Here is a 20745-nt window from a genome sequence, read left to right on the forward strand (position 1 = left end):
CCATGTCCCAGCTGCCAGTTCCAGGCAGGCATAAGTGACACAACCCAATGAATCATGGGTGACCTATAGCAGCCCTCACTTCAGTCAAGATTGAAACAACAAGCAACAATTCAACTTGCCATACAGTTTATTTCTAAAGACTAGTTCGGTCTTGGCTAGGCTACCTCCATATAGCAGTTGTCCTCTTGGGCAAGGGTTTGCACAAAAGTTTCATTTTTTCTCGTTCTTCCTGCTGTTTCCCATTAACAGTTCCACTGGTCTTTTTTTTTTTTAACTGCAAGTGTCTGGAGTCCTCACTGTGAATGGTGTGAGAGTCAGAAGGATAGGAGTTACTCACAAAATGACAAGGTAGCACCTTGTCTGAGCCATGGAGCTCCAGGAGCTCTGCAGTTTTTCTGGCTAAGTTGGGCTACCAATACCATCCAGTGATGCTGGTAAGCTGACTGCTGAGTCACACCCCCCGCCCCCATCTGCATGCTTCAGCACCTCTTTGCTTCCCCCTGCATCTCCAAGTTCCTTCAAGTGGTTGTGTGAGTGGCAGTGGAAGTCAGTATTTTAGCCTGTTATCACCACCCTCTTGCATTATTTTACCAGTAAGGTTAAAGCTTTTCCATTTTGTTGCCTTTGTAGCTCTTTCTCTGCTGTTTAGGTCTTGATATTTCATTTCTAACAAATGCAACAGCTGTTCATCTCTCCTGGTATTTTCCTCGTTGCTATCACCATTCAGCTCATAAGCGCTGTTGATCCAAGGGCTGCCATCACTAGTCTGTGTGTCATTCTCCCTAGATGCTAAACCTGGGACAATGGTGCAGTCAGAACCCTGAACAGTCAAGAACACACCGTCCTTTATCCTTGGGTCCAATTCATAGATTGCAGTATCGGGAGGTGCTTCACTCAGGTTGTTGCACAGATTAATGAAGGATTCATATAGTGATGTAGACATAACCTCATTGTCACTGTCCCAGTATAGACAATTACATTTACCTACACTACCAAAAGGCTGATAGCCAGATGGCTGAGGTGCAGTGGGACAAGAAATTGTATTTGCTTTCCTTTGAACATTTTGATATATTACTTGCTTACGCATTTCCTCCTCTGAAAGAAAAGCTGAAGCACCTTCATTTGCATGTGTGGAGAAAGATGGAAAATCAGAATGTTCTGAACAGGTGTTTGGAAAATCAAGCTCAGTGCTGGGAGATCTGTAGTTGTTACAACACATCTGATTGCTAGCAGGCTGAGCACTTTGATCTCTGCAGCTGCATCCGGGTGTCTCTGACAATTGTCTCACAGGCAGTGAGAAAGGCACACTTTCCAAGCCCAGAGTCTGGCTACTGTCAGCCATTGACTGAGACATGAGGGCACTGAAGCTCTTGTATGCAGAGCTGCTTGGTTCCTTGCATGCAGACACAAGCATATTAAAGCTCTTGTAGGCAGAGCTACAGGATTCTAGGGATGGAGACAAAAAGGTGTCACAGCTCTTGTAGGCAGAACCACAGAATCCCATGGATGCAGATACAAGGGTATCAGAACTCTTGTATGCAGGGCTGTTTATTCTGTCTGTTTTGGTTCCAGACAATGATTTATTTGTAGACTCCTGGATCAGGACACAAGAGTCAAGCTCACTTGCAGAACTACATAGAAAAAGGCTTTGATGAACCATTCGTTGATGATCTCTTGCATCCAGAGAAGCAGAATTTATGCTGGAGCTCCGATAGCCAGATTCAAAGGATTCTTCTGATAGTTCTGACTCTTTGCTGGCTGTACTACAATTGTAGTCATCTTGAGAGGCTTTGGTGAAAAGGGGAGCTGCATGAGAAATATCACACGATTGTGGACTCTGGGCTTCACTTTCTTTTGGATTTTGCTGTGATGGATTTTCTGACCCAATGCTCTCTAAGGTTTTCCCCTCTGCTGTGGGGATGTTTGGGCCTTTATTGTCTTGCATGCTATTTTCATTTGCCAGGAGTGCATCAAACATGCTAGCTAGTAACTCATTGTGTTCAGGGTGCTCTCTGAAAACACCAATGCTGCTCTCACAAGGCTCAAACATGGTGATCTGGTTGCTAGTTTCTTCTTGGCTCTCAGTTTCACTGTCTGTTAAACATACACAAATTTCTATACACTCTTCAACTGGTATTGTATCAGGGGTTAAAACTGCACTGCTGCCTTTTGGCAACCACTCTTCAGATCTGCTGTGGCAACTGCAAGATTTCTCAACATTTCTGATGTTATCTTTTCCTTTGAAGTTTTGGCTTGCCAAACTTTGAGCCAGACAGTTCTTGCAACTTCTGTTTTTGGAAGTCAAAAGGAGAGGACAGTTATTGTTTATGGTACAGGAAACAATTTTATGCTGTAAAGCAGAGTGATTTTTTTTTTTTTCAATCTTACTTACATTTGTCGTTCCAGGTGACTTTGCTTTAAGTCCTGGAACGGGAACTTAATTTCATCAAAGTAGCACAAAACTGAAAACTAATAAAGATACAAATGAGATTGAGGACACATATGACTGTATTTAGCATCCATTATACTAGACAGACAATAGAATTTACTATTATATTCTACTTCTGATGATCAGAAAAAGGTATTTTTTGCAAAGCCTTTAAATTACCTTGACATTTTTTACAACCAATTGGCTCTTTCCTGGATTTGGGATTTGATCCCACCATTCTTTCTTCATTCTGCAAGGGAAGAATGAAAATTACTTGTTTTGATTGTACTTGGGCTTAATCAATTTACATTTCTTTCTTCTGTTCTCCTCTCCCTCTTAGGCATCAGCAACAGAAAGCGTTCATTTTGGGCATCTCCTGATTTTCATTAAACCAGTGCAAAGATGTTTGTATGTTTGGTATGTGACTGCTCTGCACAACGACAGTCACCTGTTCTTCTAATCATGTTTAGAAGGATGTGTGAAATAGACATGATCTCATTGCCATTTAAAAATTTAACATTACCATTTAAAAATTTTTGAAAGAAATAAAGGTATTTAGCCAACATTACTTGAACTCCAACAAAGACCAGGGTTTGATAATCCCTGACAACCCCTACTGCAATAAGCCTATTCTAGTAAGATTAATAAGACCATTCAGAAAATGACAGAGTTTACAAAACTGACTTGTGTTTATAAAATCTCTGCTCACAGACAGCTAGATAAAGGTGCTGAGAAAACCCAAAACATTAGATTTCTGTGCCACCAGAGATTTGTCTAACCAATACCAATACTGATATGTGTATAAACTGTTACTCTATACTCTGTAGCAAGCAGGATACCTACTTGGTGAAACAGAAGTAACAAATTATGGATCCTGCCATGATCAGTATACAGGATGTGGGCACAGCCATCTGCAGAATGTCTTCAGCCTTCACCTGGTAATCTGTTAAACAAGCAAATGTTTACACGTGAATGTGCATCTAAATGCAAGTACTGATAATACCAAATTATTTGCTGCTCTTCTGCAACTCAAAAAAATGCTCTTTTAGAGGATGTAAAATAAAGCTTCCAGCACGTTAACAACAGACTCCCACAGCTGCCAGCAGCGATGGTGTGCAGTGTGTCAGAGACCTGGCACAGGTAGTGTGCTCAGCTACTGGGTGTGGCAGGAGCTGGGAGAGCCAGTCAGCCCTCAGTGCACTGTCAGCCCTCAGGGACAAGGGCTATCACACAGTGCCTAAAATGGCATCATCATTGTCACTGTAGTGCAGCTATGTTTCTTGTTCTCTCTGCTGCTCTTCAGTGGTTTTTATAAACCCTCCTACCTCTATTAAAATACTGCTTTATTTGCAGCATATATATATTTCATTTATACTCACTTGCTCTCACATCTATATTGCTGTTTAGTTCAAACATCTCTTCAACTTCCCTGTTGTCTATTTCATGAAACATTTATGGAGAATAAACAGATTTCTTTCAGCCTGTTTTTCACAAGGCTAAGCAATCCAACCTCCCTTGGTCTTCTCTTCCTTAGTTTCCCAAAGATTTGCCTATGTTTAGTGTCTTTGGAAGCCTTTATTGATGTATTCACATTACATTCAAAATGATGATGAGTCCATAACTCTCCTCCAAGAGAGCAGCAGAGTATGTAAGACTATATACCATCCTTTTACCAAGCTGATACTTCTGACACTATTACCATAGTGAAATTCAACTTCTTCACTCCATTCACTCCAGTAGGCTGGGTAGTCCACATAGTTACACCTGAGACTTGCAACATAATCATAGCCTCTCTTCAAGGAGCTTGCAGTAATCTCAAAGCTGTTTGCCTGGTAGTTAATTGCTTTTACAGAAATCTGAAAAGAAAGTGAGAAAGTTCTCTTTGATTTTTTACAGGGTGAAGGGTTAGTGATAGCAACTACATACCAATAGTGTTATGTGTTTCAGTGACCTTTCACAAATGAACAAATGAATGACTATGTATGATACTGCAATTCATGTCATCAGCAGGTGGCATTTTTTACCCACCACATGCATGTTCTTCTACTATCAGAAGCAGCCCAGCCCAGATGTGCTGGATTATTCAGAACTCACCTGCCCCACAGAGCCATCAACCTCCAGCTTCTTGATGTCAAAGGGCAAATGAAGTTCAGGGAATAGAAGCATTGTATTTTCAATCTCTGCCCTGTCTATTGCAAGCAGCAGACCATTTTGGGTTTCAATTCTTTGACACCCAGCTGAACCATCTTGGGTGCAAAGTGAACTGTGGCAAGTGTGTAATCAGGATCACTGTGCTCTGGCTGGCCCTTATATTATTATTAATGAAGTGACTTTCAAGAGGACTTTTTAAACCTTAAAGCTCCAGAGACAGAAAATGAAGAGACTGGGTGTCTCTTACCTCTGTTGGGTGCTGCTTCCTCCAGTATTTCACTTCATAGATGACTGGCTGTCCAGAGAGAAAGGATGGATGAGAGTAGCTCTCCTCCCAACTCAGATTGAAATTACCATTTTCAGCTTTCTCGATGGCAAGATTTTTGGGGGCTCTCGGCTTAACTGTGTGTTAAAAAATACAGAACAGGGTAATGGGAGAGCACTGTTAGAGGGAAGCATTCACCAGAGACCAGAATATCATCGCAGTCAATGCACGTAGCCCTTTTCACTATGCTGTAGCACAAGAATAGAGAGGCTGAACCTGAGCAACTTGAGAGTATTTATTAAGCACTGATTCCTCAAGCTGGCTGAACCAATTGCAAGCACGGTCTTTTGGTGCACTGGATGCAGCTTTCAGCCTGGAGAAGCAGGAACAACTGTGCCTTGACAGTAGCAGCTGTGAGGCTGGGTGGGCACAGAGCTCCAACATCACAGCCAAGCTGTCCTGGATCCCTGTCTCTTGAAAATCGATGTGAACTTCTGCTTACTTGGCAGATCAGCAGCAGCATCAATCAAGTATTCTGAAGAGAACCAGCTCTTTGGCCTGCCTAAGGTATGAAAATGGTTTCTCTGAGTGTTTAAGGTGACAGGTGTTACCAACAAGCACACTGTTCTGACCAAACTGGGGGTCTAGGCAGAGACAAACTGTATCTACACTCTGTCCTGTTTAGGAGCAGTCTCTTCAACTTTTTTATGTTAAAATCCAACATCAATTACTGTAAAAAATCTTCATGGTTCAACTAGAATGAAAAATCGGAGTATGACAGAGACAGGAATGGGAAGAATTTCAGTAGGGATAGCCTAGTTTCTTTCTAGAAACTGAAAGTAGCATGATGCCTCTTCATCTTGTAAGCCACAAGTAAAACGCACTAAAGATAATCTAAGTCCCCAAACTCCTTTTGGCTTGCAGCTGAGACGGTACAGCTAGAGGAACAATCACTCCCTGCCTTCCCCATTACTTACATTAATTCCTTAAGAATCTAATCCAGAATCAGGTTTCTAAAAGAAATGGATTTTGCATTTAAGCTACCATGACATTTGGCACCTCTAACAAGCAAAAACTGTTCTGGAGATATGAATGAGAAGTTAGCTAGGATTGCAAAGCCTAGAAACAGATGTGACAGTGACAAAGCAAACAAGTTCTTACCAACAAGGGCTGGTGTTACACTGTAATTCCACGAATCAGTGCCATTGAACTGTAGGACTAGAATATACGTGAGGCCTAATACAAAATATTCCGGATATATTGTACAAGTGCACCTTAAACTGTCTTTTTCATTCTCAGGAACACACGTGTTTCTAAAAAATAGGCACAAAATTATGTGATGTTTAAGAGAATGTGACACACTATTGCTTGAAAAAATGAAATCAAGTTTCCCAACATGCGTAACTAATCAGAACTGAGACAAGTCAGTTCCCAGAAATGTTTCCAAAACAAAACGGAGATCCCCAAACAACCCACCCTCCCTAGCCACCCCCTGGATATCTGTATCACACAAATTAAAAACTTGACAGAAAGGTCAAGGACTGATCCCAAATACAACACTTTGTCACACTTCAGCTTCTAAAGGAACATACTAACATCTTGTTAGTAGAGGAACAGGTTTACTGCAGTGTATCAGCAAGGTTATTTGAATGTTGGTGTGGTGAAATTGTGCAGCAAGGGACAGAAGAACCCAGATGCATCTTCTTGTGTAAGAGATGATGACTGGCCCTGCTCAGAACAAGGACATCAGTCTGTGCCTGAACATGGAGCTACACTGTATGCAGAAACAATCACCTGGCCTTCAGTGGAAAGCATCTTTCACACATTCTATAGACCAGTGAAGCAAGAAAGATTTCTCATGAAGAAGGTAAAATTTTGCACAAAGTTAAGGTTCTGTAAACTTCTAAGAGCCCTACCACTCCTACCAGTAGGACTTGATCCCTCCTCTGTCCTAAGAGAGCAGAAAGTTCTACAGCAGAGTAGGCCACTGAACTAAGGGTGCTGTTAATTGCAAAAACCCATTTTACTTAAAAGGAAATAATACATTTTACATTAAGAGGAATAATCTGAAATACATTTTGTCCCAGACACCCATGGTAGAGGGAGGGAATTAAAGCCAACAGTGGCTATAGGATATATGAAACTCTTAACAATGGCAGTGTAACATCTTATTAAACACTTACGACACAGAAGAAGTTTCCTTGCTGTAGCAGAGCACAAATTCTTTGGAGCAATTGGTTTGTGCAGGCACCTTCCAGTGACAGACCAGCTCTTTGTCATAGTCAGTGAAGCATGTAAATTCTTGTATGTGCCCTGCAGCCAAAACTAGGGGAAAGCAGCATACAATGAAAAGCAAGAGAATCAGAAGACTATATTGAATTAAGCAGAAATACTAACTTTTCCATCTAAACAGAGCTACCACACCTCTACAAATTAAGTGAAAACACTGTTATTTTTTGTGTCTGGGTAAATGGAAAGAGGGGCACTCAGACTGTCTTCACCTTTCTGGAGACAATGTCTATGGTCCTGGATGGGAAGAGTCTGCAGGAGTAATACTGAGACAGAACATTTCAGCCAATACAGACTTCCAAGAACAGAAAATCCAATTGCAATAGCTCTGTTTAAAACACATCAGCATTAAATTACAAAACAGCATCATCCCACCTTTAAAATACAAAAGGTTCAAAATCCAAAAATGCAGATAATTAACAGAGTCAGACCAGGACAACTACTTACAGTCATGACTCATGTCTTACCTACAACTAAGGTAAAAGGTTCTAAGGTTCCCAAATGCATGGGGGAGCATGTTCCCAGAGCAGCTCCCCAGTGCCTAGAAGATCTCTCTGCCACAGCCTTCTTTGTATATACCTTTACTTCATTTCACTCAGTACTTCTGTCTTCTCATCATTGTTATGAGAGCATTCAAGACTGAGGAGAGACAGAGTCATACTGAGCCAGGCACTGAGGAGGTACACAAAAGCCCCGAGTCTCTGCACTCCAGTGTTCAAGTTTATAACTATTTTCACTGGCAGTATTTTACCAAAAAATAGAATATACTGGTCAAAATATCTTTGATAGAACTGGAAGTAGAAATAGAATCCAATATTTTTGATAGAACTGGAAGTGGAAATGGAATCCACAATCCTCAGTACCCCTTCCAGCCTCACTTTCCTTTATTTCAATGTACTCCACAAGAGTGATACACAGAACAGAAAAGAAGCTAGGTGACAGTAAGACCATGTTATTTGGACTAACAGTTTGCCAAACCTGATACTGGACCCTGGAATGTGATCATAAGAAAATAGCTAGAAATAGTTAATACTTTTATCATCCAATACAATTATTTGCCTTTTCTGATGTTTGACTTCTTTTTCACAGGTAAATAATAACAGTATCTCCCTTTTCTTGCACAACCTGTACAAATATAAATCCTTTTCTGCTTTACATGTCAATCTCCTGTAAAAAAATTAAAATACCTGTTTTTCTGAATCCTATTAATTAAGATTATCTGAGAATTTCCAAAGGGATCCCGCTAGAACTTTTTCTGTGGCAATTATACAAGACCAAATTTTGTGTATATGGCCATTTACATTGCAAATTCAAGACTCATTTACCAATTATTCACATCCTGCAAGGTCTTTGTCCTCCAGCCACTTCTGCTTCACAGGCTTATTCTTTCCAACAGGTACCTAAATTTCAGAGTATTCCTCCCACACCTTTTTTTGCTGAAAGTACCAATTTTCATTTTATCTTCCCTGCATTTCTATTTTTCTATAGTCCACTTGTGTTATTTACTATGATCCAACTTCTGCATACTCTGATACAGTACAGGATCTGCATATGTAAAATGTGATGGTCAGATACCTTTTAGTGGATATGATATACAGCACAACGGGATCTATAAAATTTGGATTCTAAGTTGTCTGGTATATTGACTGCTTATAAACCTAGAACTAACTGTGATTCATGGTTTCATTAGTGTTCAAATACTTAAAAAACGTTTTGGTTTATTTACTAAGGCTAAATATTTATCCTGCAGGTAAGGATTATTGCTGTTATGTCCTTTCTGGATGGCAGTACCAGGTTCCCTTTTCTTCTGCATGATAGCCAATTCTTTAACACTCATCAAAAAAGCAGCAAGTCGAACTCCCGCATCACTTTAACAGTCATACTGCTTTTTATTTCACAATAATCATTATCCTGTTGATATTGTCTATATTTGGTTGCCATTTGTAATTTTATTGATAGTTTCCTTTCTCATTTTAAAATGTACTTTTAACAGAAGCACTATCAAGTTAAGGCCCTTAAAGATGAATTACATTATTTTTAATCTGTTAACCATCTCGCACTTTTAAGAATGTTTCAATTAAATTAAGCTCTTCCTGTTGTGTTAAGCTATGATGACTAACAGCTTTACTTTATTTTGCCATTCAGAGCTGTCATGTCTTTTCAGAACTCTAAATTATATTCTCTGCTCTTTTTCTGTCACCTTCTCACTTTTTCATCTCTGGTACACCCTATTTTTTTCAAAAAGCTCAGATATTTGAGAATTTCCTTTTGAAACCATATACAGTACAGGGTTTGTTTTTACTTTGTATAGTCAAAAGAGAGAATTTAAATACTGAATTTCTTTTTTAATCCTCAAAGAGTACACAATGCTGAACACACTTAAAATGCATAGTTAACTAGGCAAACAAACCCAAACAAAACACAATAAATTTAAACTTTGATAAAGATAATTTAGGGAAATCAAAAGGTGGGATTACCTAGACCAGACAATTCTGTCAATGTGTTCTTGCAAACCTTGATCCTTCTCATTAATTCAAATTGCACTATTTCATACTATGTAAGACAGTAGCTAATAAACCTTCTTTTTTAGAGTACTTTAAATTGTTTTTTAACTATTTTGGTTTGTTTTATAAAACAAAATGAGATTAAGAAATTATAGACTACTGTGGAACTAGTTAAAAAAAATACAGAAAGCAAAGAGTGAGATTCATTTTCCAGAAAATAAAAATGCAATATTGAAAACCCTTACTATATATATATATATATATATATATATCATTAGTATTTTTAATCAAACATCATAAAAGATGCAATGAAAACAACCCATGTTTATGGGTATGGGAAGTCAGCTTCTGCCAACTGAGCTTCATTAATTAACCCTTAAGGAACCAGCAGCACTCGGCCTCGATGTGTCTGCAGGCTGGCGGAACGGTGGAGAGGGACACGCAACAGATCCATCCGTCCCCTGTCTGCCCCTGGCAGGGCAAGTCAGAGCTGCTGTGTCCCACAGACAGGCCTGCCCAATCTGCCATAGTCCAGGCAAGCAGGCAGGCGCTCAGCAGGCCGTGCTCGCCAGGTAGTCACTCTGCAGCCTGCGGAGAGCGCAACCCGGCAGCAGCTCTGCAGCGCGGCTCCCCAGCGGCAAACCGCAGCAGCCAGGGCATGCCGGAGCTTCCTGCACAGCTGCCACCTGGCTCACAGGCAGTGTCCAGTGCAGATCAGATACTGGGGAATGAGGAGCTGGCTTTCCAAACCTGCTTCTCCTTTCTGCACACTCCTAGTTTTTCTTGTCCAGATAGAAAAGGTCAATGGAAAAATAAAAAAAAAAAAAATTTTTTCTAGAACAGGGATACTTCTGACATTTGAAGCTACAAATTTTATAGTAGTTCATTAGTGGTAACAGCGTTACCTAGTGGTCATGGAAAAATGCTATCAAGAAAAATTTCACCATAATAATTTAAATTATTGACAAACATACCTTCATTTGTTGCATATGAAAAGAAAAGGATCCACAGGGGATATGGTGTAGCACTTCGGAGTCTTGCCATTATTGACAATGGTCAGGTTCAGTAGGGAAAATGTGCTGCAATTCTGCCAACAGGAAACATAATAAGCTGACATCCCTGTCTCAGTTAAGGTAAAGGTGTAGTTTTTCCTACCACTCTGCTAGATGTTAGAATTCAGACTCCCTGCTGTACCTGCTTCCCACCTTTGGCCCCTAAAATTAGCTCATGGAACATGATACGTAGAAGAATAAGGAGAACACAAATGAGCTAGAAGACTTTTCTGCAAAATTTTAATTACAGAGGATACAGAACTGTCATTGGCAGTGGAGCTACTCTCTTTAGCTACTAGAAAAGAGAGATTGCTAATATGCAAAGGGCAAAAAAGGGCAAGCACTAGACCAAAATCAGTGACATTGTCACCAAACCCCTGTGATTCCACTCAGATAAGTAAAAGAATTTAAGAATGAAGTGTTTAATCTAAAATGTTTTCTCCAAGTCCTATCACCAGTACCTTGATAATCTGAGTATCACCCCTTTAAAAAGAAATTCTAGCAAAGAACTCTGAACATTGCTCCAAAAGAATGCAGATTCATTAAAATACTAATTATTTGAAAGTTGTAAAACACATACCTAGTCATGATATAACCAGAACAACTTTGGAGAAGGAAAACAATGCAGCTTTTATGTGCCTAAGCATAGCAAAACTGTCTAGGTAAATTAAAAACAAATGACATAATTAATTTCAGACTTAAAAATAGCAAGTGTCCCCAAGATTTTTTACCAATATAGTTACTTAATGTGCAAGACGAGGCTACTGGCTTTCATATCACTACAAATGGATATGATGCATTTAAAAGTCTGGTGAATTTGTAAGTGAAGTCATGCTCATATGCTTTTGGCTTTACTTTCAGTATAAAGAGGGATAAAATTTGTTCAGCAGCACATTGTTAAGACACAACCCTTTGGTTCCTTCCTCTCATGCTATTGGAATTTTCTAACTTTCATATCTGGACAATGTATTCTTGCTGCCTGTAAGTTTCAGCTACTCTGTTTATACCTGTAGGGTTCCCAGGTAGTACACTAGTTTTTATTTCAAGGAGAGGAAAGGAGACTCCTTCAGCAGGTGAACGGCGTTGGGTGTTCTGCATAAGATTGGTCAGATTATGAAGTAGAAAAGACCACTGAAAGGTATTTGTGGATGATGGTTCAATACTCTCTTCCCCAAACCAACAATGCAGCAGAATCACATTACATGTGTCTGACAGAGGTGAGTCAGTCTGTCTGAAAATATCCATCTTAGAAGTTAAGTGATAAGGACATTTATAGTAAAAATGCAGCAGACCCTGACGCGGGGAAGAAATGATGATGTCTGGCTCCAGATCAGAAGGCTGAAGGATAGCTTTATTAAAACTATACTGTATTACATTAATACACTATTTAAATAGATACTATACTACTCTACATATTTACTTTTTACTCACCTATTTAACTACAAACTTGTGACTCTGCTGAGAACCTGAGCCACAGCTGGATCCCATTGGTCACCGAACCCAAACAACTTTCACCAAAATCCAACCCAGCAATCACTGCAGGTAAACGATCTCCATACCATATTCCACATGGGCAAAACAAAGGAGCAGAGATAAAGATTATCTCTTCTTCTCTCTGTGTTTCTCCTGAGAGACAGAATTATGTCTCTCTGTCCAGAGAATGTGAATGTCACAGACATTGTTAGTCAAAATAGAAGACCAGAACGGCAACTCTTCTGTGACCTTTTCTGGGGCAGCTACTGCTCATCTAGTAATAAAGAACAAACTTGAAAGACGAATTTCTCATAAGAGCTTGAGAAAACTACTACTCAAGAGCTGAGTTTTTTTCATATTCTGAGAAGACATGAAATGTGGCTAAGCACAGTAATACATTTTTTTTAAAAGAACACAAGCACCTTTTCTGTTGCTCAGGAAAAAAGGGCCAACTGCTCTGGCATTAAAAAAAAAAAAAAATCCTTCATTTCCCTTTTTCCTGGAATTCTCAAGAGAGAAAGCATTTACTTTCCACTGTTAGGTAATACTGCCACATGACTGGCGTTCCAAGAAACTCTTGGAACACTTAGAATTTTGGCAAAGAATCCTGAACCATGTAAGCATGTCGAGCACATGGCAGACCAAAACCATCTTCTCATGGAAGAATGGATCTGCACATGTGGATAAAAATGGAATTAAGCCAGAACTTTAATAAAACTGCAAAAGGAGAAAATTTTTAAATACCCACAGCTCTTCTGCCTGCTACCTCTTTAAGTTTTTCATTATACTAGACAATGAAATACCAATCTTAAAAAAAAGTATTTAACACATATAGACAATACTAAAATTGCAGCCAACCTAGTAACTCTGACAAATTTGAGAAAAGTAAATTGTAAAGACACAAGTCACTTCCCCAAACTAGGAAAGAAATCTCTGTTGGGGTTAGAAGCAGATCTACATGGTTACTGGCACAAGCTACATGCTTTGATCACTTAACCTTTCTGTTTCTTGAAAAAAATACTATATTATTAGAATTATTTCATTCACTATCAAGAAAAACGGTAGTAACTTTTGGTCTGGTCTTCTAAGGAAATTAGGGTCACATTCCATTAATATCTATAATCTGCAAAATTGTTATGTGCAAAGAGTAACTCCTGCCCAAATCAAGAGGTCATATTAAACAAGAGTGCTTAATGCACCGTTGCTGCAAGTGTACAGCTGAAGCATCATTCCCTGTTTAAAACTGCCCCTTTTTAAAACTGATGCACAACTTGTCTTACTCTCTAGTTTAAAGCACTGACTGCAGACGCTAAATAAAATGAGACAAGCGGTACATAGCAAAGCAGAAGTTTCACCAACAGATTCTGCATCAAACCTTGAAAAGAAAACCGGCGCAGAGCATAATGCCTTCTGAGGAGAAACCGCTCCGTTCCGGGCGCTCAGCACGAACCGGCCCGAAGCTCTGCAGGGCTCACGGGGGCGCAGCCCAAGCCCCGGGCTGGGCCCGGCTGGGAGCGGCTCCGCTCGCCAACGCGGGCCCGGGACAGGCGCGGCTGCTGCGCCCACGGGCAGCACGTCCGGCAGGAACAGCACTTCGGAGAATTACACCTTTCTGCGTAAAACTCTGTAAAACTCGCGTTTAACAGCCGCAAGGAAAGAGAAGCGATTCTGGCCGCGGGTTCCAGCCGGAGCCGCCGCACAGGACGGGGCCAGGGACATACGGCCGGCAGCTCCGGAGGGAGCACAGACCTTCCGCCCTTCCCAGAACCGACACGGAGGAAAACACAGACCACACAAACGCACGCCAAGCGCAAGTAACGAGAAGGAGCCGGTCCTGACACCAGGACGAAGGGGCCGCCAGACGTACCTTGTGTCTACCGGCCCCCCGCTGGGGTCCCCGGGCGCCGTGCTGCGCTGGGCGCGGCCCGCCGCCATCCGCCCCCACACACCGCCCGTCCTTCCGTCCGGCGCGGCGTGGGGCGGGGCGGGGCGGGGCCGGGCCGGGCCGGGGCGGGGCGGGGCGGGGCCGGCGCGGGGCGGGGCCATGGCGGGGCGGGGCCGGCGGGGCCGGGGCGGGGCGGGGCGGGGCGCGCGCAGCCGTCGCTGAGCTGGCGGGCGCGGACAGGTGCTGCGGCCGCTGTGGAGGTGGTACTGCGGTGGGAGGCCCGGGGAGCCCCGGAGAGCCCCGGTGGGTCCCGGTGGGGCTGAGGGCTAGCGGTAGCGGGCTAGTGGGCCAGCGGGCCGGGCGGCTTTCCGTGGTAGTGGGCTGCGGCTGGGCCGGGGCCACGCGGGCGGTGAAGCGGCGAGGCCAGAGCTCAGCCAGAATCGGGCAGTCGGCTGGTGCAGCGGTCACGGAATTTCCTGAGCTGCCTTTAAGTACTTCAGGCGTTCTTCGAAACCTGTAGAGGATTGTTTTCTGTGCAAAGTCACCCGTTTTGACTGACTGTGCTCAGATCAGGCTGTGTGGGGAGCAGGAGCTTTGTCTAAGGGTGAATGACCGACGGTGTTGTGTTTGTCACCCAGCGCTGTTCTTTTCAGGTTTGCAAATCCCTCTGGGGAGTGAGTGTAAGGTTACTGGGGCGTTGTAGCGGGGAGTGGGCCGCGGGCCGCTCTCCTGCTCCAGTTCCTGGCCAGTCAAAGCGGCCCAGTCCAGTTCGCTCAGAAACATGCTGAGCAGCTTCGATGAAAACCGCACCGCATAGAGAAGATCGAGGTCGAAGTTTAGAGGCTCAGTGACCACCGGGGTGCCTAAAGACCCTCCAAGAGCACTGTCTGAGACTATCTGTGCGGACTCAAGCAGCTTCTGTATGTATAACCTTGAGCCAATTATGCACGTTAAGCAGCAGTCATTCCCCTGTGTATCCAGTGCTGCAGTAAAGTATTCCTTGCTTGCTAATACTACATTGGTGTTAAGGAGGAGTTTTATTCTCGATTTTGGGTGACAACAACACAATGACTACGTTGTTTTTTCTGGAGCTAAAACTAGTTGGACTTCATCTCTTCCACCCTTCCAGAACCTCAGAGCTGGTCACCCTCTGCATTCTGAGGACAACCTTGGGATCTGCTTTTTTTGCCCTCATTCAATGTAATAGACTTCAATTGAAATCTTGTGTATACTTGGACTGTTGTGTTCTCAATTGGCATTAACATGTGCATTAATTCCAGCTTAAACCTCCTGCAGCACTTGAAGCCTGGTGAAACACTGTGATGGCAGCTCAGATGACCAATGCTCATCGACGGTTCTTGCAGGCTCTGATGTCTAATGGGATAACAGAAGGATCAGAGGCCAAAAAATTACACCAGCACTGTTGTGAAACTGACAAAGGTGTGTCTGTCTTAGTGATGAAAGAACTGGGATTTTACCCTGGTGCACCTTGAAAATAATTTGATTTCTGAAGGGCATGCACCAGCTAAAAAAAGTTTAAAAACTGTAAAGATATGAGTGTTCCCTCTCTTTCCTGAAAGATAATATAGCAACGAGCAAACTAACTTCTAATCAGGCCAGATTTGTATATAGTACTTCTTATTTTATCAAGGTTGTTGTTTATAGGTTATAAGATCTGCCTGATGTGTGTGTAGGTGTTTGACTTTTCTCTGTATGATTTTGTTCATTCATTTTCAGTTTACTATGCGCATGATAAACTGGACGATTTCATCAGCACTATTAACAGCCACCTGCAGCCTTTGTTTATGCAGATCCGGAAAGGAATATCGGAAGATGATGGGAGAGCACATTATGCTGTAGTAGGTACCTGCTGTGCTGTGTTCACATGGGGCTGGCAGTGGCTGCAGGAGCTGCTGGGAGGATAAACTGTCACAGCCCAGGTGTATGGGAATAGGACATGGCAGCAAGGATGACAGCAGTGTTGGAGTTACTTGGCATAAACATTGCTTAAGTGCTGAAGTGAGATTTCTTTTCCACAGGAGACTTTCTTTCCTGAGACAGATTTTTAAACTAGAAAACACAAAGAGCTGTCCCACATCAGTTTTGTTTTTCTCCTACTCAAAAAGCAACCTAGCATGAAAGGGTTACTGAGGAGTAGCCTGTAAGTTGTTTCCCCAGGTGATCTGCAATGTGCATGTCAGAGAAGGTTATCTAGTAATTTCAGAAGATCATACAGAAGGTATTCTAACATTAGCTGCTGCTTTTAACCTTTCCTTTTTCCACTAAGTTGAGCTAATAATTAATAATAGTAGCACATGCAATAAGAATAGAAAACATGGGCAAGTGGTTTTCACAGTGAAAAAAACAGTGACTGATAACAAAGTTCCTGCTACTGTCTAGTACCAGACCTGTCTAACACCTGTAATGTGTCAGCTCTGCTGCAGCACTCTGCGTCAGTTCTGAGAGCTTGTGTTGTGGAATGGCTTTGCCTGGGCAAAGGAAGCTCTGGAGAATTTGTGGCTGGAAGATGAGGGATTGTAAAGAAAGAACTTGAATACTGTCAAGTACCCCACAAAGAACTAACATTTATGTTAATTGTAAGATGATGTATTCTTAACCTCAGGGAGTTTTTTACAGTTTCTGGTATGAAACTACATCAGCACTTTATATCAGTTTATTTTTTTTGTAGGTGAATTTGGCAGAAACTGAAGTAACTAAAATGGCATCTGACTATACAGAAAGTGAATTGGAATTGTTCAGAAAAACAGTAAGTATGTCAGTTATCACTTAGTAAACCATATTATTTGTGAAGCTCTCATCTAAAAATGAATGGAAATGGAGATGTGGTTGAAGAAGTAGTTGCCATTTTACCTAAGTTTATCTGAGATCAAATGGGTGGGGTGGGCAGAGTTGAAAGTATGTGTAAGTAATGATTTGCTGTTGTAAGTCAGTTATAGGTAAGGCAAAATCAGCACCATAGAAGGGCTCCCTGGGTTAGGGACAGGACATGCCTACTTTTAGTTATACAGGCAACTTTCTTCACGATTTTCAGTCATGACTGCTGAGTTTTTCACTGGCTTCAGTAGTTTAGTAATATACAGTAGTTTTTAATGCTAGTAACATACAAAATGAATTTGCTGATTTGCATTTAAACATTTGTCTATGGTTATTGAGGCTTTTCCTCAAAAGATCTTTGACAAAGAGCAGATAAAAAGAAATGGATCTGTCACCGCCAAGTGTGGCCAGTGTAGACAGTGTGTATATTTCTATTTGTGGAAACGTTTTCTTGGCAAAGATCAAAACTGTCAAGGGGATAATGATTGTTTCAGCTTTTGGCCTTTGTTTTCTGGTTCAAGCCATATACTGTAGTATCTCTCACATACCTGGATGCAAAAAAAAAAAGGCGTATCAGCACATTAAGGTGTGTCTGCCTAATTGGAGTGTTTCTAATACTTGGTAATGTTTCTTCCTGTAGATGGACCTAATAATTTTATCAGAAAATGGCTTTGCCTCATCTACAGATATTTTAAACTTGGCTGACCAACTTAAGACAAAGAAAATGAAGAAAAAGGAAGCAGAACAAGTGCTGAAAGTTTTTGTGGAGGATAAGTGGCTCTCTGAGGTAACTGCATTCAAGTGTCCATAGTTCCGTGGGTCCAGCTACCATGTTCTTACGGGTGTGGTAGCTGAGAGCTCTTCTTGCATGAATGATGGCAAAAATGGTCTTATGGCACTCATGCTTATTGCTGCTCCAATGATTTTTGCAGAAAAGGAAGTAGACTTCAATGGAAAAACTCCTTGGGTAGGTCTGTAAAGGACCATATGGTTTCAGTTTCTTGTACCTGAGTCAGGTGGGTTTGTGTGTCCAGTCCTGCCCAGTGATGCACAGACACAACAACACAGCATCCTTTGTACACAACAGCACAGCATCCTTCAACCTGGAACAAGAGCTGGGGAAAGCTCTTAAGAGTGATCAGTACTGTTAGTTGCATTTAGAATTTCCTGAAAAGGAGTAAGGCCAAACATGTTGAAAACTCCTGTACCAGAAATGCATGGGCCACTGTGCACATGGTTACACCTGTTTTATTTCATGAGGGAGCAGTGGAGATGAACTCACCATGTTGACTATGGTGGACTGACCATGTGGATACTGCAGTTGCTTGCTAAGTGAGACCTTAATCCCTTTTCTGCTGGAGTCATTGCATCATAGATTTTCAACCTGCTACCACACAGTTACTTACATGTTGAGTTGATTTGGCAGATATTTCCAAAGATATATCAAGCAGGAAATGCCTAGATTTTGTTGAAAGCTGGGAGAATTTCCTCTAACATGCCTTTTGGGTGGATCCCAAAACAGCATGTCTCTATTAAGGAGTGCATGCTTGCTCATCTATGCTTTCCAAGGACTAGATCTGTGTTAAAGGTGTGGGATTTTTATTCTCCTCCTCTAAACAAAGTTCTGCTATTTCAAAAGTGTTCTAGCATTGCATTGTACCAGCATGTTGGTTTCATTACGGTAGAAGAAAGTGGCTTGTTAACAGGCAGTTAGCAAAGTCAAAAAAGGTAAAAGAAATTAAAAGAAACGCCTCATCTCAACACTTGTTTCCTTAGAAAAATGGAGAATATACTCTGCATACTCGTTGCATAATTGAGATGGAACAGTACATTCTCAGCAACTACCAGGATGTGGCAAGGAAATGTAACATCTGTCACAGCCTCGCCATCCAGGTAACATGTTTTATCACCTCAGCCAATGGACTTGCATGGACATAGCTGAGGTTTGTGATGCTTTCCCTTGGGTATAATCTTGGTCTTGTAATCTGGTCATGGTGGTCATACATTTTGTAATTTTTTTTTTTTTTCATTTTAGGCATTTTATCTTCTGTCTTTAGAAATAAAATTGTCTTGTAGTAGTATCTCCAAGTATAAAATTGGAAAAGTGCACTCCTGCAATGAGGAACATGGTTGTGCTGTCTGGCTTTCCAAACCAGCATGTTAGAGATGAACTTCTGATGCTGAAAGAGGTTTAGCAGTGAGGTGTTACCAGTGTCCTCCTCGGGCCTTGCCAATAGACGTCAATAGTGTGACACATTCTTTTTTGGTCCTGGGATTTTAGTTCAGGAATTGCTTGTGTTTGGACCTCAGAAGGAACATGTGTGCTATGTAGACCATGCTAAAGCACCGTGTTTTGATAGCTGGGATGTTAGCAGTTCCATCTTGCTTAAGTAGTTACAGCCTGGATTCGTATTCCAAAACTGCTACATTTTCTTGCTGTGTGAGCCTGCATCTTCTGATCTGCCCAACTAACATGCTTCCATGTTACTTTTTCCCACCCTGATTAGTCTCCTTTATTGCACTGAAATGGTTGTCTTTCAAGCTAAATTTTGTCCATATAGGGAAATAGTATTTCCTAGTTTACAGAAAAAGATCTGCTTTAGCCAATTTACCAGCTTTGACTGTTGAGTGTGTCTACCACCCGTATTGTGGGAACCATTCTTTGGAACAAAGTGTTACGTATCTGCTGCACTTCATAACCACTTTCTCTTAAATTGAAAGACCGTTTAGAATGATTTTATGAATCAACACTCCTGATTTCAGAGCCAAGGATGTGAATCCTGTGGAATTGGAATGCACTTACCTTGTGTCAGAAAGTACTTCAGAGGCCAGACTGAACCCCGCTGTCCCGAGTGTAATGAATTCTGGTCTTGTGATACCCCAGGTACTAAGCAAGGTATTTTAAAAAAAATTGAATGTAATAACACTAGGAAATGGGCTGTGATATTCAGTGGCTTTGCCTGTAGTATTTATAATTGTGGGTATCAGCTATTTCTGACTTCAGTGCTATGTTTCAGACACTAAACCACACACAGGCAGTACTGAGCCCCCACAGTACCCAAAGAGTGCCACAGGGGCATTAGCAGACCCTGTGCATATTTTTTTTAACTATCTTTAGGAGGTGGGGGAGGAGGGAAAGAATAGAGGCACACACAACCCATGATGCTAAAGCTTCTGGAAATACCCAGCTTCCTAGAATCTCTATGGAATTCCTCCATTTGTCCAGGGAAATTGGACATTGTGAACAGCAACAGAAGAATATACAAAGCATTTTAGAAAAGGTGGCTATACAATATTATCTTTTCTCTTTGTGTTGTCCATTAATCTTCCTTTAGTTTTCTTTACAGGTGTGAGTCGGATGGGCTCCCAGACTTAACACAGAGCTCCACTCTTGGTCCTAGATGATGCCAGTAAAACTTGATATCAGAGACATCTGTTTGCCCCCACTCTGGCAGAACAGCCAGACTGTATTGTATTCATTAGTAAGAGTACTCAGTGTACTCATTTTCTACAGTTCTAAGAATCTTACAATAAAATGATCATTGATGTTCCTGTTCACAGTAATGCCTGCACAGCTTTCTTGGAGGCTGTTTTCTGTTATTAATTCTCCATATTCTTGGGTTGGCACTCTCAGTGCATGTTTGGGGATGAAAGATGCAAGTGTTGCAGTCAGTCCTGCAATTTGATATATGCAACTGAACTCTTGAAAGAAGCCTTTCTCAGCAAAGGCTTCCTATTTGTACAGCAACAGTACAAATTCAGTTGGACAATGGAAATGACACTTGCTGTAGCATGTCAAGCAGGTAAAAAATCAGTGCAGTGTGTGCAAGGCAGCTGGCTCAGTCTCTGACCTAGGGCTGGAG

At 41.6% G+C, this 20745-nt stretch overlaps 2 protein-coding genes across 3 annotated transcripts; one reads left to right on the forward strand and one right to left on the reverse strand.

Annotated features, from left to right (window-relative positions):
• Positions 1-109: 109 nt before the first annotated feature.
• On the reverse strand, positions 110-14166 carry IL4R (interleukin 4 receptor). Of its 2 annotated transcripts, XM_030285165.4 has the most exons (10): positions 14030-14166; positions 10612-10724; positions 7028-7169; positions 6006-6157; positions 4827-4981; positions 4128-4284; positions 3272-3371; positions 2609-2678; positions 2393-2469; positions 110-2288 (listed from the first exon to the last, which is right to left on the reverse strand). In XM_030285165.4, the coding sequence occupies exons 2-10, from the start codon at positions 10679-10681 to the stop codon at positions 548-550; spliced, it is 2664 nt and encodes an 887-aa protein (XP_030141025.3). In that variant the 5' UTR covers positions 10682-10724; positions 14030-14166; the 3' UTR covers positions 110-547. The 2 variants fall into 2 exon arrangements, with proteins under 2 accessions (XP_030141025.3, XP_072791917.1); XM_072935816.1 differs by lacking the exon at positions 6006-6157 and having other exon boundaries at positions 14030-14159.
• An 80-nt stretch (positions 14167-14246) lies between these two features.
• Positions 14247-20446, forward strand: NSMCE1 (NSE1 homolog, SMC5-SMC6 complex component; the record flags this gene model as incomplete). The annotated part of the gene is given in 8 exon segments (NM_001245472.1): positions 14247-14350; positions 15344-15487; positions 15785-15906; positions 16737-16814; positions 17523-17669; positions 18659-18775; positions 19646-19766; positions 20230-20446. Coding segments are annotated over 7 exon segments (732 nt in total). The 3' UTR covers positions 20259-20446.
• Positions 20447-20745: the final 299 nt, after the last annotated feature.

This window comes from Taeniopygia guttata, chromosome 14 (assembly GCF_048771995.1).
Source record: "Taeniopygia guttata chromosome 14, bTaeGut7.mat, whole genome shotgun sequence".
Lineage (NCBI taxonomy): Eukaryota > Metazoa > Chordata > Aves > Passeriformes > Estrildidae > Taeniopygia > Taeniopygia guttata.